Below are 19,062 nucleotides of genomic sequence, written 5' to 3' on the forward strand. Positions count from 1 at the left end.
CGACTGAGTGACAAGTGACTGGGAAGCTTGAAGCTGCTCGGTCGGTGCTCGGCGTTGAGCGTCGGTGCGCCCGTCTACCTGCACAGTGAACGCCTCGCTCCGCTCTCAGAAGGCAGTCTCTGCGCCTACGAACACAGGCCAAATGTACATAGCACATGGTTTGCCATCTCCACCTGCTGCATGCCAGGTCCAGCAGCCACAGCCCTCTGCATGCTCCCGCGCCAACCGGCTGGTGTTCCAGGGCTTAGCATCCTAACAGCACAGGCCTCCCTCTGTATGTGGGCCCCGACAGAAGGGCAGCGCCGGCTTCCTGTCACCTACGTGCATAGATCTCTCTTTTGCCATGCTGGGCAGGCATCCTTCCAGGGACACCTGAAGCAGCACATGGACTTGCAGTGTGTGCCTCTCCAAAGGGGATATGCAACCTTGGGCGAACAGCCCCCTTTTTAAATATTTATTTATTCTTATTTTTATTAATTATCACTATTGTTTTGTTATTTATTCAGGTAGGGCATTTGATAGCACTTTAGAAGCAGGTCATGCAGACAAGTCACGGCAGCAAAAAGCCCACCACCAAAACTGGTCTGGGAACTGATTTTGCATCCCTGACTCTATTGCTCTCACAGGCAGCTTATGCAAAGATAGAAGAAAAGATTCGGTCAGCTGTGAAAATATGTGTCCATTAAATGATTAGCTCACAAAACTGTCTATTGTTCCACGTATTCATAGGGTCCTGTGTGACAGTCAATAGATGGAAAGGGGGCAAAAAGAAAAACCAACGTTTCAATGAGCAGAGACTTCTTTGCCTTGGGAATTGATTCGTCACATGTGACCTGGTGAATGGCTTTTTGTTGACAATCCCAGACAGTCTAACAAAAGGAAAGGGCCCGAGAGTGAAATACAGCCTTAATTCTTGGCAACAATCCATAAATCACTTATTGAGGACTAGTCTAAAAAGATAAACAACTGGAATTGTTTTAGGAATTAAGCACAATTGCTTTCTGGCGTCACTGGGGGAGCAACTGCAGTGCAAACCCATCTGACATTGTTGGCTGCTGTGCGTGTCCTTGTGGAAATGCTGCAATTCCAGCAAGGGTGTGCCAGAGCGTGCAACATTTCCAGGTGAAAAGGAACACGCAGCAGCACACCTTGCATGCCAGCAGGCAATCTATTATTATGGTCTGGAAATAGTTGCTGCCCTCTTCAGATGCAGGGCCGGTCAAGGCAACATTGCGCCTAACACAACCTTGCCCACTTGTGCAATGAACAGAATCCCGAGTTGTGAGCGGAAAGGGGGAAAGGTGCACAGCTTTCCCTGTGCAAGCCCTGCCCATTTGTGCTTTTACACAGCCTGTAATAGAAACCACCCAGGGATTGTCTGAAGGGAACCCTGGTTGTGAAAAAGTGCCAAACCTCTCGTAAGGCTCGACTCTCCAGGTAGTTTGCTTGGATCAGTGGCGAGAGACAGCCTCCTTCGATTGGACAGGTTGCAAAGCAGTTGACCCCTTTTCACAGCATAACTCTATTGATTGCTATTTGTACGATTTTAATGCTGGAAGCTGCCTGGGGTGGGGAGCGGGGGCTGTAAACGCACAATTATCGAGCAATGCACGGAGCCGTTCCAGCCTTTGGACTGGTCTGTGAATGTATCTTTGCTGCTCACGTGATGTCCGAAAGGGCCATCCTAGATTCCTCACTGCAAAGAGCCGTGTTTATGTCGTCAGATGTCAATTCCAATAAAGCAGACGCCAGTGCAGACACCTGGCCCAGAACTGCTGGGCAGTCAAGCCAAGTGCGTACGGCAAGAGCTGTGGGTACCTGGGTCATCCGGCCCTTCGATTTTCTAGTATCCATAGTCAAGATATCCATAAGCGTGAAATGCAGTGGCCATGCATACATTTCCGATGTAGAATTCTGAGCCAACCCCAGCCACCCTTGACTCCAAGACCCTGTACCTGTTTTTCAGCAGGGCTGAAACTGGTGCCAGCAAAACTTTTCAAGTGGCAGTGCAGCTCAGTGTAAACCTTTCTCAGGAAATGGTTGGGGGTGGGATAGATCTTCCCCCACCACTTTTTCCCAGAATGGTTGTACCCCGAGCTGACCGCAAATTCCACTTTGCATGCTGCAGGTCATTTGACTGAGACCATACCTCGAGGGTTTTACTTCGATTCCGATTAACCCTTCTTCAGACAACCTCCTGTTGGACTTCCACAAAGAGGTGTCTGGAAAAGGAGACAGGATGTGATTCGGTTTCCATTCTGAAGTCTATGGTTCAAACCTCCCCCTATGGACTTCACCGGGGAAGAATCAACATCTGAAGTTAAATAACCTAAATTCTGTTTTTGAGCCAAATATTAGGGGACATCTGTAATGCTGTTGGGGCTGCATTCACAGTTCTCTTGTGGTTTGACTGCATGCCAGAATTAAATATTATGGTCATCCTGTGGACTTCCACAATGCGGAAGTATGGCGGATGCAGGATATTTAAAATGCACCCTTCCCGATTCTTTTCCTCTGTGTTGCTCTGCTGTCCCTGTTTTGCTGGCTTCCTCGAGATGTTCCTCAGAACAGCATTGCTTCCAATTTAACACACGGAAATAGGATTTAATGCAGAAATGCAACCGAGACAACATTCAGGGCCCTTCCAGTGGCAGGTAGTTCCACCTGTAAACCAGCCAGGGAGTCACAATGCCAGTGCAGCCCAGTTTAAGGCCTCAGGAGTGGATTTTCCAACCTTCCTGCAGTTAGCCTAGCCAGATGCCTGTATGGGCCAGGCCTGCTTTCATATTTATTTATTTATATTTATTTAAATAAAACACAGTTCTGTATTTTGGTCCCTTTGGTGTGAACAATTGAGATGGTGTGTTGAATGTTATACTACTGGTATGATAATATTATCTGGGGGAAAATAAAACAATACTGAAATCATTGCAATCGAAATCTCTTTGTAATGGAAAGTAATGGGGTAAAGGCAGAATGCATGCCTTCTCTCTCCGAGCTTCAGACTGGGAGAGAAAAAGCTATTAACAAAGACCTGGCAGCCTGTTGAATATCTACAAAATGTTAAATGCCTATAAATGCCCGCCGAATGCCTGGAAAATGTCCAAATGAGGTTGCAGAGGATAGACAGACTCTCAACTCAGAGGTGTTCTCTGGGTATACATAAAGACCACTCCCTCAAAACGTTTTGAATTTCAAATGCCATCAGACAGAGCCAACTGGGATTTGTAGTCAAAAACATCTGGAAGGCCCCAGGTGAGGGGAAGACACACCTGTGCACTGTCATTCCTATTTACACAACGAACCCATTTTCTGCGGGTTCTGCAGATGTGTGTGGACAAAATTCATTGGTGGTGGCTTTGATCTCTCCTCGGCCTCCCAAGAAGTGTTTTTATTTTGTTTTGGCTTCTTTTCTTCCACAGTTGGACTTTCTCTGTGTGTGGTTTTTAAGTGCTAAATGAGCACATTTATCCTTTGATTTGGTTCCTTGTTCTGCTTGTTAATTGCTCCATAATTGTGGTTGGAAGGGTGGAGAAGAAGATGGGAGCTCTCCAGCCCTTGGCAGTGTAAAACAGAGACTGAAAACCTTGCAAAGCTTTTCTACAGGTTGTTCTTGCTGCATCTACTTTCAATGTAACAGCAGATCAAACTCTGCAAGGAGCTTTTCTCTTTCCTGCCTTTCTATCCCATGACCTCTAGATGGAGCTGTACCATAGCTCAAAATACACAAAAAGAAACAGCAGCATTTTCCACATTCTAAAATAATGCCTGATTTAGAAACATAGGAACAGAGTGAGTCAGAAGGGGCCTCCCGGGCCATCTAGTCTGACCCCCAGCTCCAGCCAGCTCCACTCATGACATGCCCACCTTGTGCATGTCCAGCCTATCCTTGAACACCCGCACCGATGGAGCCTCAGCGACCTCCCATGGAAGCCCATTCCACACCCTCGGGGTCCTGACTGTCAGGAAGTGCTTCCTGGCATCCAAATTGAACCTTGGCTCCCTGAGCTTTGCTCCGTTGGAGCGCGTCCTGCCTTCCTCTGCAGGGGAGAACAGGTCTCTATCCATCTCCGTGTGACATCCCCTCACATACCTGTATGTCGCCAACATATCCCCTCTGAGTCTCCTCTTCTCCAGGCTGAAAAGACCCACTTCGCCTCATACGGCATCCCCTGCAAACCGGCCACCAACCTTGTGGCCCTGCGCTGCACTGACTTTTACCTGGCTATATCCTTCCTGTAACGAGGGGCCCAAAACTGAACACAATACTCCAGTTGCGGGCGCACCAGAGTCATGTAGAGTGGCAGCAATACCTCTCTCAATCTAGAAGCCACACTTCTGGCTATGCATCCCAGGGTGGCGTTTGCCCTCTTGACCACCGCATCACACTGCTGACTCATGTTCAGCCTGCAGTCAACCAGCACCCCGAGGTCCCTTTCACAAGTGCTGCTCTCCAGCCACTAACCTGTACTTATGAGACCCATTCCTGTGCCCCAAGTGCAAGACCTTGCACTTATCCACATTGAGCGACATCCTGTTGTCTCCTGCCCACTTCCATAGTTCTAAGCAACACAAACAAACAAACCAAGGAAGTGTTCTGAAGAAACAGAGGCAAAATTTAGAATAATCTCAGGAAGTCCATAAATCAGCATGGATAACAAATCATGATCACACGCTAAATGTTACTCCATGGAGTAAAAGCGACATGAGGCATGTTGTGAGTACTTCGAAAACACCCTCCTTGTCCTGGGTTTGTCCCATTCTTGGAAGCATTAACACATTCTATTTTTTTCCTGACAAAAGTCTCATTCTTCCTTGAAAGCTGACATAAAACCCTGTGTATATATAAAAAGGCAGAGGGGAAAAAGACTGGGAGGGGGGGATGTACAAAGGATCAAACGAGGCACCGGCTGGACTGCCGTGGGGAGCCAAGGGGCCACCACAGAGAAAGCCTTCCTGCTTCTTGCCAGTGTCCACATTGCCCTTGGAGATGCCACTCAGACTGCAAACCATTTCAAAGCAATGCAGTGATTATCTGAAGCCAACATAATTTGTCAAGAATAAATCCTGCCAGACTAATCTGATTTTATTTTTTGACTGGGTAACCTCCCTGATGGACAGTGGGAATGCTGCAGACATAATCTACGTGGACATAATCATCTTCACATTGTTGTTGCTGTTAGTTGCAAAGTCGTGTCCGACCCATTGCGACCCCATGGATCCTCCAGGCCTTCCTGTCCTCCACCATCCTCGGAGTCCACTTAAGCTCACACCGACTGCCTCAGTGACCCCATCCAGCCACCTCATCCTCTGCCATCCCCTTCTTCTTTTCCCATCTATTGTTCCCAGAATTAGGCTCTTCTCCTCATTAGGTGGCCAAAGTATTTGAGTTTCATCTTCGAGATCTGGCCTTCTAAAGAGCAGTCAGGGTTGATCTCCTCTAGGACTGACTGGTTTGATCGCCTTGCAGTCCAAGGGACTCGCAGGAGTCTCCTCCAGCACCACAATTCAAAGGCCTCAGTCCTTTGGTGCTCAGCCTTCCTTATGGTCCAGCTTTCACAGCCATACATTGCAACTGGGAAAACCATAGCCTTGACTATATGCACTTTTGTTGGCAGGGTGATGTCTCTGCTTTTTAGTATGCTGTCTAGATTTGCCATAGCTTTCCTCCCCAGGAGTGTCTTTTAATTTCTTGGCTGCAGTCTCCATCTGTGGTGATCTTGGAGCCCAGGTAAATAAAATCTGTCACTACCTCCATTTCTTCCCCATCTATTTGCCAGGAAGTGAGAGGACCGGATGCCATGATCTTAGTTTTCTTAATGTTGAGTTTCAAGCCAACTCTTGCACTCTCCTCCTTCACCTGCATCTTCACATTAGCACTTCACAAAAGTGGGCCAGATGGAACAACGATCAGGCGGATCCGCAGTCGGCTACAGCATCGGACTCAAAGGGTGCTCATCAATGGCACCTTTTCAAACTGGGGGGAGGGAAGAAGTGGGGTACCGCAGGGTTCAGCCCTGGCCCAGTTCTCCTCACCGTTTTCCTTAATGACTTGCATGAGGACGTGCAGGGAATAATGACCAGATTTGCAGATGACAGAAAAATACTGGGGAAAGCAGAAGGGAGATTCTGGGTGACCTTGATAGGCTGGGCTGAGAAGAACACAATGACATTCCGTAGGGACAAACGCCAAGTTCTGCACCAGGGGAAAGCAGACCAGACGCATCCTTACCGGAGGGGAAACGCCAGGTTCAACCGCACGGCGGGGAACACATGAGAGGTGTACGCTTCCTTCCTGCCTCAACATTTCTGTTTGAGGTTAGGCTGGACATGCACATGGCAGGCATGCCATGAGCGGGGCCGGCTGGAGCCGGGGGTCGCACTGGATGGCCCGGGAGGCCCCTCCTGACTCGCTCGGTTCCTGCGTAACATTGCACCGTTGCACGTCTCTTACCAGAGCTTTTCCTGGTCAGAGAAGAGATAAAGGGAGCGCGGCGGGGGAAGCGCGCCTGCATTGCTGTCTCCGCCCCCCGCCCCACAAAATCCGCGCCCGAGCCGCCGCAGGCATCCCTTGGGTCGGCGCGGCGTCTTCCGAGCGGTTCGGGCGCTCCACCCCGGATGACAAAGCGAACTCGGGCGTCTCCGCAGCCGCTCCGGGGCAGCCGGGCAATCGAAACCGAAAGCGCGGTAGCGCGCTTCCCCAGCGCTTCCGGGCAGCCTGGACCGCTGCCGCTGCTCCTGCGGCAGGTGCAGCGCCAGGGCGAGCGGACGGGCAGGTAAGCGAGGGCGGGCGGGCGAGGCTCCCCAGCGCGGCGGCCGGCAGAGGCGCTTGGGCCGCAGCCCCCAGGCCTCGCAGCCAGCAGGGCCACGGCCGGGGATTCTGGGTGTTGCAGTCCAGGCGCGGGAGGCCGCCTGGACGGGCGCAGCGGCGGCGCGGCGCGGCGGGGAGGGCGCGGGGCTCTTGCGCGGCCGGGGGGGCGCCGGCGCAGGGGAGGCGCTGCATCGCCCCGCGGGACGGGGCGCGCGTCGGCCGCCCGAGGAAGCACCGGGCTTGTGCCCGTTCCCCCTTCAGCCGGGCGTGGGCCTGGTTTCCGTTGCGAGGCACGCCGGCCCGGCTCCTCTTGGCCCGCCCTTCGCCCGAACCCGCCTGTCTTTGTTGGCAAGTGTCTTTATAGTGCGTGCATGGCAGTTCCCTCGCGCGTCGCTGGGGGGACACATCTGACCTTCTCAACCCGGCGGGTCCATTCACTACCGAAAGACTTACTTCTTTATTATTAAACTTCTAATCTGCTACATTGGGTTTATTGATTCTTCATGGTAACAAACGCCATGCTTTCTTTGAGAAACAGATGGAAAGAAGACCATGCACATCCCTGCAAAAGACAGCGAACGTTACCTGTTCAGCACCTCCTCATCCGAACCTTCAAACTGTTCCAAGCTGTTGGTGTCACTCTGCTATTAACACATCTGACACATATTAGAAATATATGCAGAGCCAAGATAATCACCACTTGTCTGAAGCTTTCCGAATCCTGCAGGAAAAACTAGCAGCATCAAAAGCCCTTCCACAAAGACGGGTGTTGAGCTGGGCTCAGCGTGAGGACGGAATTCCACTTTGGAGACGCACTCCAGCTGCGATCCAGGGGCGTATGTTGCTGAAGGCAAATGAGGTGCGGGCAACACGAAAAGCACTGCATCCTTTAGGTCAAAGTTCTCGCTGGCAAGCTAAAGTTCCTAAGACATAAGGAAAGCCTTGCAGGCTTTTAGGATGGAGGAAAACTCCACTGCCACTGAACCGCAAAACGATCAGTTGTTGGAGGAAGAGGGCTGGGGCCCCGGAGCGAAGCCACCTGGGGAAGGGCAGAGGTCTGGACTGGGCCACCTGAATTGGAGCTTTGAGCTAAATGAGGCTGTGCGGTTTGGCTCCATTGAGACGGTCCAGCAGTTGTTGGAAAAAGGCGCCGAGGTCAATGCCAAGGTGGAGAGCGGCTGGACAGCTCTGCATAGTGCTGTGAAGGCCGACAGGGAGGACGTTGTCCGCCTCCTACTCAACAAAGGGGCTGATCTACACGCTAGGAAGGATAATGGGGCTACCCCTTTTATTATTGCGGGGATAACTGGCAATGTGAAACTTTTGGATCTCTTGCTTGAGAAGGGCTCAGGAATCAACGAACATGATAGCAATGGCTTCACGGCGTTCATGGAGGCAGCTTGGTATGGGAAGGAGGAGGCCCTGAGATTTTTGTATGAGAAAGGAGCGGATGTAAATATGCGCCGAGTGGTTGATGAGGAGAAGAAGGCTGTGAATAAAGGAGGTGCTACAGCCCTGATGGATGCAGCTCGGCATAGCTACCTCGCCATCGTCGAAGCCCTGGTCACAGAAATGGAGGCTGATGTGAATATTTGCGACAATCAGGGGAGAAACGCACTAATCTATGCACTCTCGGTGAAGGAAGGGGACGAGTGGAAGCGAGAGAAAGAGGCAGTTGCCGAGTTCCTCTTGAAATACAGGATTGATGTGGACAAAAGAAACGAAAATGGGGAAACAGCTCTCATACTTGCTGTTGAAAGAGGAAGCCAAAATTTGGTGAAAGCTCTTCTGGAAATGGATGGCATTGATATTGATGCTGTGGGCAAAGACAACAAAACAGCACTGAGAGTTGCAGTGGAGAAGACAAACTATGAAATAGTAAAGCTACTGTGTGAAAAGGGAGCTAGAACAGACATTGGAAACCTCATTCAGGTTGCCAACGTTGCTTACAACAATGACAAGATGATAGCGCTGCTTTCCAGATATGGTGCCTCGTGTAGACCGAGCCAGCCAAAGCCAGCAACTTTCTCCAGCAAACGGTGGGAATCCAGGCTCCGCTGCCTCTGGGAGACACATCGCCCTATGATTGGAAAGCTCAAGTTTTTCAGGCATGAAGATTACAGGATTGGAAAAACCTCTCAGGGAGGAGGAGTTTTTCTTGGATTATATGATGGAAAAGAGGTGGCTGTGAAGTTACTCCCCACCAATGGAGAAAATACCAAGCGAGAGAAAGCCTGTCTTGAGAAATGCCAACCCAGCAAGCATCTGGTGACATTTTGTGGGTGGGAAAAAGACACCTGCATCTACCTGTGCCTTACACTGTTTGAGAAGAACCTTGAGGAATATTTTGAGATGGAGGAGAATGCAGCCATGGAGAGCCAAGAGATTCTTAAAACAATATTCCAAGCAGTGAAGGAGCTTCATGATTTTGGATTTGGCCATCAGGATCTGCACCCGAGCAACGTTTTAATAGGTTTGTATTCTCTGTCTGATGGAGTCCCATCTATTTATTTTGGTATAATCCAGTTCAGTTTCGTGGGATCAAGGTGGAATAGCAGATTGCTTGCTTCAGCCTTTCCAATTCTGTGTCATGAAGGGTCGGTGTTGCTTAGATAAGGAAGTCCAGGCATGACTGGCTTCACTTCTCAGCTGTAGGTCATAAACCAAACTTACTTCCAACTTTGCACTTCTGTTCCCACTCCTCTCTGAATCTCCCCTTGGCATAGTCACATCATGATTCTGTCCAAGTTAGTGCTGTCATCATAAGGACTCGCATTGTATGGTCAGTAGCCTAGCCACGTACTAAGTGTGTGAATGCCATGTTATTTATAACTTAGCATGTTATTTGTAACTTAGCCTAGTGTGCAACTTTGACCATTTATCCATACGTGTCAGACACTCAGATCTGAAGTGAGCAGATGACCAGCACAGAGCTTAAACAATTTCTTTAAAATGCAACAAAGGGGATACAATACAAAAACAGATAGAATTGAAATAGAATCCAAAGCACTATTTCACGTGAAAGAAAAAACTTTTACATCATCTGCCTTTTTTATTTTCTTTTTTTGCCTAGACGTGGCTGGCAATGTTTTCCTGGCAGATTTTGATAAGAGCCGAAGAATAACTGATGGTGATAAAGATCAGATAATTTCAGAAGACCTTCAGGTAAATCTTTCCTCTTCTGTTGCCTGTCTGGCATTCTACATCTACAGAACAATTATCCCTGAAGTCTAAACATTAGAAGCATTTGTAGTAGATGGTATGTAACAGCTTTTAACAAACAAACAAACAAACAAACAAACATTAAGGCAAAGTATCTCCAAGTACAGACAGTACACACACACACACACACACATTTAATCAAGCACAAGCATAATGAGCATTTCAAAGAAGAACATGACTTGCTTTGGTCCTTTTTTGTTGCCAGCTGCCCAGATAGCTTCAGATACAGGACCATATAGAAATGAGATTGATAATAATTTTTGCTTACAACAGCCTCATTCATTTTATGATGCCTTAATTTCCTGAATAACCAAGGTAGATTAGATAAGAACCAGGTCAGTTCTATGCTTCTGAGGGTCAAATTAGACACGACATTAAAAATTAGACTTCCTTTCCCAGTTATAACATTATACCAATCCCTGTGGCAAAATGCTATCCCTGAGTGGCTCTAATCCCACCAGAGAGATAGCACTGGATGCTGCTTCTCCAGTGCCATTTTCTTAGACGAAAATAACTCTGCCACGCCAAAGGGCCCATGGGTCAAAAATAGGTCCATATTGGTCCTCGTGTTTATTATCTCACTGTCAGGGTAAATAGGTGAGTCCTCTATTTTTTGGTATGCTAAGGCTATTTCTCCCTCATCAGGCTCTTGCAAATCTTGTCCTGTACGTTGCGATGAGGGGCAAAATCCACTTTGAAGACCTGCCGGCCCAGTGTCCAGAGGATAAAGATGGATGTGCGGAAATTGAAGACCTCAGAACATGTCTGAAAACTGATAAAAACTTCCCAGTGAGTGAACAGCTGAAAAACCTGATGGACCATCCCTATTTTTGGAGTATGCAAAGGTCAGTAAACACAGGCGCTTCAGTAGCTCTCTGTTTTTATTACTCCATCTTCCTCGGCTTGATTGCCTGGTTAACACAGTAGTGATCCAAGAAGAATTTTGCAAGTAGAACTAGAACGACATTTTGGTCAGTGTTGCAGTCTAGCCAGCTCTGATGTTTTTGAAATCAGAGTTTTTCTTTGAACCGCAGAAGTTGATTGTGCTGGAATACTTTAGTCTTTATGGGCTGTCATTTCTTTTACGGTTCAGCAACATTGCAGTATTCATCCGTTTGCTTCACTAAAATGTTTTGTAAAACCATGCAATAAATGTTTACATGAGACAATGTACAGTATCAGATCGATCCTATTCTTATGCACTAAGGATGGCAAAAACTTAGGCTGAACTCTCTCATTTCTAACTCTGGGGGGTACTGCCTTTGGCACAAGAGAAGGCACAAGGTTTCCATCCCATCTTTCGTTCCATTTATTGGTATAGAAAGTAGGTCAGTTCCCGACCTCCAAAGACTGGGAGAAAATGCAGACCAACCAAAAGAAGCTGAAACTATGCTTATCTGAAAGGTAAGCACTTACATTTATGTGAATTGAGAAAAGTGAATCGTATTTTAATTGCATTAGTTGATCTCCATAGCCCTTAGGTAAACCCTAATTTAATTCCTACTTATCTGCTTATTATGGAACCTTGGTTGGAATCCCCCCACAGTCCTTTTGGTTTACTGGATTATTTTTTCTTTACCTCCCCTCAGCACAATGTTGAGGCAGGAATCTTGCATATGGAGACATTTCCATACTGAAAGTTCTTTTGAGGGGGGAAAGTGATTTAGAAATAGTGTTAAATGAAACATGCATAGCCAAATGCTACTAGAATGACAAAATCTATCCTTGTATCTTGTAAAAAAGTATCTTGCAGAGCTTAAAAAATCCTTCATGGGTCCATGCAAGGAAGGTTGTGCCAATAAAAGAGAGCCAGTGTGGTGTAGTGGTTAGAGCACGGGACTGGGACTCAGGCGATCTGGGTTCTAGTCCCCGCTCAGCCATGGAGCCACCTGGGAGACTTTGGGCCAGTCACAGACTCTCAGCCCAACCTACCTCACAGGGTTGTTGTTGTGGGGATAAGATTGAGAGGAGGAAAATTATGTAAGCCACTTTACCTAGCTCTTTGAAGAAAAGTGGGATATTAATCTAATAAATAAATAAATATAAAAGTTCAAGTAGCTTTTCCCAAGCTTCCAGTTCCAGAAATCCTCTTTCTGTCCCTTGTATAATAGCAGCAACTTCTCAAAGAGTGCCTCTTTGGGTAAATAAACTGGGCACACATTTCAGAGGGTCCTTTAATTCACAGTGATCCTCTTTGCATGCTAAGCACTATTTTGGGGGCTGTTTGTTGTGTGAACCTCACTACTGCAGGGTTGGGTTAGGTAAGCAACCCTAATGTGACCTTCAGCTTGTTGTAGGGTAAAATAATTCACAGGGAGCCCCCACACGTTGTGCAAACTGGGCCAGTGAACTGGTTGCATCGAAGCGACGTTGGTAGCCGCTGTCACGTCACGTCACGTCATTTCTATACCACCCTATAGCCAAAGCTGTCTGGGCAGTGTAGACCAGTATATAAAACAAAGCAATAAAATATGGTAGAAATGTCATAAAATGTTAAAATCTATTTCAAATAGTTTAAAATATACATTTAAAAATAGAGTTAAAAAGACCCAATAAAGAAGAAGAATCCTATTGGATAATCTGCTCAAGCTCCTGGATAACCAAGGAAATCTTTAAAGGCGTCTCATAAAGGGTTGTCTTAACCTTGCACGGGAAAGAAGGCAAGTTTGGTGCCAGGTGGGCCACAGCAGGGAAACTATTCAAAAATAGGGGGCACCACAGAGAAGACCCTCCCCTTGCTGCCACCCTCCAAGCCTTCTGTGGAATTGGCACGTGGAGAAAGGCCCCAGAGGAGAAGTGTGGTAGCCAGGTAGCTTGTGGCTTGGAAAACATGGGTCCCAGGACAGATGCTGAAAAGCCGAGTGCTGCCAGAATGCTGGGCAAATGACACACATGTTTTCCCACAACCATGAGTGATAGAATAAATGTCTTGCTCACAGAAAGCATGAAACTGGGAGTCTACAAGCTGCTCAGTGGCCAGGTTGTTGGAAGGACAGCTGACCTGGTCTTTGGAGCATTACGCTGGAAAATACCAGGCAACAAGACTCTGGGGGGGCTGGCAGAACGCCAGTGGAAAGAAACATCCTGTGTGGTGATGCCGTTTGAGGCGAAAACAAATAACGAAAGCTTGTGACAGAAGGCAGGTGGAAAACCAACAAGGATGCCCGTGCTTGCGTATGGTGGGAGTTAGCAGCAGACTGATCCCCCTAAGAGCACAAGGTGGAAAACCAACAGGGATGCCCGTGCTTGCGTATGGTGGGAGTTAGCAGCAGACTGATCCCCCTAAGCGCACAGGAGGCGACATTATTCCGGGTCTGACTGTTTCCACTTCTGGTCCATCACTGTCTCCTCCGTCTTTTCCATCCCTGCTCCCTCCTCCCTTTAAATGGGATGGCAGGGACCGAGGCTGGGACCCCCCTCTGCGCGCAGAGTATGAACCGGTGCAGCATTGCGCTGTGGTCCTTCCTTGGCCCTGAAGCCACCCTGCCGGGAGAAGCAGAGGCGGTCCTGGCCTGCCGCGTCATCAGCACTGCTTTCGTCCTGGGCACAGCGGGGTTTCGTTCTTACGGTCGCCTTCTCTTTGGCAGGAAGTACCAGTACTTAAGTAAGATTGGGAATGAGATCCGCGTATTGGCAAAGAGTAAGGACCGGAAGGATGCCACCGACATTCAGAAGGTCTTGAACTGCGACGATCCTTTCAAGGACTGGAAGGAAAAGGTAAGTTGTTTATCTAACCGCAAATTGTTCAGAACAAGCAATAACTGATGAATATGGTGATAATAACGGCTCTAAAAGCCAGTTGCTACAGCTCTGTGTCAGGAGTGTCTCCTGCCCTCTTCTCATTCTCAGCTCATCTCCGGTCGTAGCCCCTGACTGAATTTGTGAGCTCCAGCCCCTCACGTCTGCGGTTCTCTTTTCCCAGTCTCTCCCTAACTACCGTCTCCTCTTCCTAATTGTCTTTCTGCAGCTGCCACCCCTGCTGCCCACGCTCCAGGCCGGTCTCGGCTGTCCATCCTCTCTTCCGCTCCCTAATCTGTTGTGCTCTTCCGTACCTGAAAGGATTTGCTGTACTGTCAGATTTCGAATATTGCTAAATCTACCAAACAATATATCAAAAATATTTCATTCTTTAACATACACAACAGGTCATATATAACATGATCTTCTCATGGATGGATCGCAAGAGGTCACATTCTCCTATGTCTGTCTCACATACACTGTGATATTCTCTATTCACAAAAGGTGCCCTTTTGATTAATATATGCCACTGAGGCTTGGCCACTTGGCCAGAAAGCACCATCTTGGGAAGTGGGGCACTTAGGAACCCAAAGAAAGAATAAGGATTGGAGTCTTTTTTTCAGATTCACCAAAAAGTACTAGACTGCATGGCTGATTTCTCTAATGATGTGGGGCAAAAGAAGATGAAGAAGAACCCAACCCCACGGACGACGCTTTACAAAGACGGTGCGGCGGATTTACTGAAGCTAATCAGAAACATGGGTGAGCACTTCAACGAGAAAAGTACAGAGTAAGTTGCTTTCTTCAGATCTGTAGCTGCCTGGCCTTGTGCACAGGACCCTCTGACGGCTGTTTCTGATCTTGACCTTCTGCAGCTAACATGGAAACCCCGAAATAACAAGCCGCTTGGACGGGGCTCCCTTGCCCATGTCCCACTGCGGGGTATGTGCCCCGCAGCATCTTCTGCAGGTTTCAGGGCAAAGGGGAAGATGACACGGAGAAAGGCACCCTAGACCTAACTCTGACTCAGTTGCAGCACTTCCCTTGGGCTGGACCGTACTGCCCACGGCTGCGCTCCCACGTTTTGTCTTTTAAAGTTAAAAAAATAAATAAAATCTGGTGCCTCTAGTTCTACAGAGCTCCCAAAAGGTCAAATTTAACTTAACTTTGGTCCCTTTTAGTGCCCTGTAGCTGCTCAGGACACTGAAAGGGATCAAGCTTAGGATGAGGTTTTTTGACATGCACACATTGTAGGGCCATGCAACCCACATCGGGAGCAAAAGAAGGGGAACAAAAATGGCCCTGGACCACTGGACTTCGTTGGCATGGCTTAAATATTACTAAAAGCAGAATAGATTTTGGTATTCTGGAATACCAAACTGGAATAGATTTTAGTAACTTTAGTAATACTTAAATGCACAGAATTTAACTTTCCTTCTAAAAGCCAGACAGAACTTGCCTGGCTTAGGAAAAATGCACCAACTCATTCCTTCAATGCCAAAGCAAATTTTTTATATTTTTCATCCAGAAACTATTACCAAGAGAAGTACAGCCTCTGAAAATGATGGCTCCATTTAGCAGTTGTCACTGACTGTTCTTGAGAGACCTATTAACCCTCTGTAGACCTATTAATTAATTAATTTGTTTAAATCTTTATTTTGAACTCAACAAGTGGCTGTGATCACAATTAATGACAACACACTGTATGTGCTAATTATGTGTAATATGGGGAAAATGCATCCTTTTGGCTGTCCTGAGTCATGGACACAATCATCCAGCTTGTTGATGAGTTGTAGCTGCTTCCAGACCACAATTCCTAGGACCTCGACAGCTTCCAGAGTTTTGCTTTTCTGCAGTTACCTGGGAATAAACAGCAATTCCAAGCAGTAGCTACAATCTTCCCCATAAAAATGTGGCAACGCCAAATCTACAAGTGACATTTTAAATGTGCTACTTGGATGCAAGCCCTGTTTGGTTCAGTGGGACATGAAGTGCTTTGGACTCAGCAAAAGTCCTCACTTGAGGTTAATATCTTTTCTTAAAGCCCCTTTTGTTTTTAAAGTAGCTTCTATTTCTAAAGGTTATTCTCCTGCTAATTAGTTGTTTCCTGGTGGGAAGCTCTGCCTTTTTTTTCACTTGATAGCCAAAAGAATTGCTTCATCTTTATACAAATTGGAATTTGAGAAACACACAGTGGGGAGGGGGGTATTTGTGTGGTGTTCTGGTTGTTGTCTTTTCCTCACATTTCTTGCTATGCGCTGCCTTGCTTTCTGAACTCTGGCCTTAGAAGAATGGCTCACAGGGGCAAAGGTCATCTTGGGAAACCGGCATTAACATTATAGCAGATTTTATACCTTGCGCATTTCTTAAGTCAAAACAAACCAGCGCTCGTTTACATGCTTGTAATAAAAGGATTCCTGTTTTCCATTGCAGGGTGAAAGCCATAATCAAGGAGCCTGCAAGCTATTTTCTGAACCTCTTTCCAGGTTTAACCATTTATGTCTACCGGCGTTTGTATAATATACTACCTGATTCATTTTTCCCAACGGCCTAGAATCATTCTCAGCTGCAGTGAAGACCGGTGGGCATCCGTTCGAAATGGACGTGCAGCTGGCTGTCTCAATCGCACTAAGCAAATTATGCAGAACTGGCAAAGAAGATCAAAGAGGTCCAGCTTCTTAGATCTGGGTCATCGGCACCACAGCTTTCTCTCTGGGGCCCAGTTCTGAAACAAGCTCGGGGCCTGGTTCCCTGAAGGACCATCCCATCCCATATATGGCTGCCCAGACCCGACGATGCTTCTTCAGGACCCCGCCAAAGAAAGTGGGTGGAAGAGGGTCTTCTTTGAGGCGGCACCCAATTGTGGAATGAGCTCCCCAGAGAAGCTTGCCTGGCACCTTCCTTGTGCTCTTCCCAGTGCCAGGGAAAGGCTTTCCTATTTTAGTCTTTCCAGTTCTGTTGTGAATGTTAATCTTCGCATTGCTGATGGGTTTTACTTTGGTTCCTACTTCTACTGTGTACGGCAGTGTAAAAACTTTTAGAGTGTTTCTCAGGTTGAATGTTATGTGAAAGTTCACGGTTATGAACTTTCAAAAATGGGCAGAACGGAAGTTTATTCCCATGTGCCTGACACCAGTTTGTGCATTCTGGTTCTGGTTGAGAATGCAATATAATGAAAAACTGATACACATATTCACTGTCAGTATTCAAAAATTACTAAATTACCTTCTGGGTCACTGGTCCAACGTTCTCACCCCTAGGCCATACTGGGTGCCATTCACAATTACACACATACCTAACAACATACAGCCACAACATTCTTAGAGTCCAATATTGGTAAGGAGCCGGCCATTTGCTGATGGAAACAGGTGTTCTCTCATACTATTGCTCTCTTTTTACACCTAAGATGACAAATAGAATGTTTTATTTAAGCCCGTGAGGAGCTCCTGCTGGTAAGGGGGAAATCCAAAATGCATCTTGCTGAGAAATAAAAACGGGGAGGGGGGACATTAAGACTAGAATGATTGTGTTCCCAAAACAGTTTGATGCTTGAGGGGTGTCATGCCCTTTTGTTCTGAGCCTCGTTTTGGGCTCACTAATCAATCACTGATTCGATCCCTCATATATTATGGAACAAGGATACCACGTTGTTGGACCGACTGGCCCTCGGTGCAGAGCTTTTGGACTTCATGGTCTGATCCAGCAGGTCTCATTAGGTTCTTTATAGATGAACTCTCAGTGGAGTGCAAAATTCTGGTTTTAGTTTAACATGGATTTTGTGGGGTATCACATGGGAATTTATTGGATTTATGACACCCACTTGTCCCAAGCATGACACAGATTTTCTGTCCTAAAATAAAAGGTAAAGGTAAAGGTTTCCCCTTGGCATTAAGTCCAGTCATGCCTGACTCTAGGGGGTGGTGCTCATCTCTGTTTCCTAGCCGAAGGAGCCAGCGCTTGTCCGCAGACGGTCTCCGTGGTCATGTGGCCGGCATGACTAAACACCGAGGTGCAGGAACGCTGTTACCTGCCCACCGAAGTGGTACCTGTTTATCTCCTTGCATTTGCATGCTTTCGAACTGCAAGGTTGGCAGGAGCTGGGACGGAGCAACGGGAACTCACCCCGTTATGCAGTTTCGAACAGGCGACCTTTCGATCAACCAGCCCAGCAGCACAGCGCTTTAAACCACTGCACCACCTGCAATCCCAATAATTGTATAAAAATAAGTAATAAAATAAAATGAATAAGACATTGTGTGGAAAATGGATGAGGGTGTAAATCTACAAAAAAAGCGGGGGAGCACCCTTTTCAGGTTCGTGTAAAAATGGCATTTTTTCCGGCAGTAGGGTTCTTGACCTTTTCTATGAATAGCTTGGGAAGAAAAAGCACTCTGCACATGACTGGAGAAGCTCTTCAAACCTATTTGTGTGCACATTGCTAATTTTTGTGTACCTCAGCCTAAGTGCATAAGAAACAGACTATCCACTGTTCCCAAAACTGGATCTCGGAGAGCTGTGAAGAGACCATGGTCTTCCATGTCTCTCCGCAGAATGGCACAAGAGGGAGATGCCTGGCTCAAAGCAGCTGGAGGACCCCTTCTCCTTCTTGCTGGACTGAAGTGCCCCATCCCCTACTCAGATCCTGAGGTCATCCTTGGGGTCCTTCCCCAAAGGAAGTGAGGTGGGCGGCTACCAGAAGAAGGGCCTTTTTCATTGTGGCACCCCAGTTGTGGAATAATTTGCTCCCTGAAGAAGTACACCTGGTGCCTACTTTTTCTTCCCCCAGCATTTTAACAGTTTATTTTTCAATATTACTTCGTAGTCTGTACCACTGCTTTGCTTCTCTGCTGACACAATTGTCAATGCAACTTTGTTCTGAGATAATTTCATTTTGTCACGTGTGTCTGTGTGTGTGTTGTAAAGCGTTCTTAACTTCCCTGAACCTGCCTTGGCTATTGGGTGGTATACAAGTGAAACAAACACACAAGTAGGTGCCCAGAGGAAGCAAAAAGGACTGGGGTGGGGGGCGATGGCCCTGGGTGAGCTGGCCAAAGAGAGGGGAGGCGGGGGCAACATCCCCTGCCCGCAAAGAGGACCTATCGGGAAAAGCCCACCCTCTCCTGCTCCGGGCTGGGCCGAGTCGTTGTCCCTCGAGGTTTCCACAGGGCTGCATCACTGCCTCGGGCCGGCATGTCGCAACTCTTTCACGCATTGCATAACGAGGCCTGGCTGGCGCATTGTGGCTTTTCAGAATCTGCCAGATTTCCGCCCGTGCGCGACGAAAACGAAAG

General features: G+C 47.5%; 1 protein-coding gene across 2 annotated transcripts; it reads left to right on the plus strand.

Annotated features, from left to right (window-relative positions):
• The first annotated feature begins 6,701 nt into the window (after positions 1–6,701).
• Positions 6,702–16,996, plus strand: RNASEL (ribonuclease L). Of its 2 annotated transcripts, XM_044439113.1 has the most exons (7): positions 6,703–6,776; positions 7,350–9,284; positions 9,885–9,976; positions 10,679–10,878; positions 13,621–13,750; positions 14,395–14,561; positions 16,205–16,996. In XM_044439113.1, the coding sequence occupies exons 2-7, from the start codon at positions 7,769–7,771 to the stop codon at positions 16,323–16,325; spliced, it is 2,226 nt and encodes a 741-aa protein (XP_044295048.1). In that variant the 5' UTR covers positions 6,703–6,776; positions 7,350–7,768; the 3' UTR covers positions 16,326–16,996. The 2 variants fall into 2 exon arrangements, 1 of the variants encoding a protein (XP_044295048.1); XR_006415578.1 differs by lacking the exons at positions 14,395–14,561; positions 16,205–16,996 and adding an exon at positions 11,355–11,437 and having other exon boundaries at positions 6,702–6,776; positions 13,621–13,688.
• Positions 16,997–19,062: the final 2,066 nt, after the last annotated feature.

Source organism: Varanus komodoensis, unplaced genomic scaffold, assembly GCF_004798865.1.
Source record: "Varanus komodoensis strain SLA01 unplaced genomic scaffold, ASM479886v1 scaffold34_1, whole genome shotgun sequence".
Classification (NCBI taxonomy): Eukaryota; Metazoa; Chordata; class Lepidosauria; order Squamata; family Varanidae; genus Varanus; species Varanus komodoensis.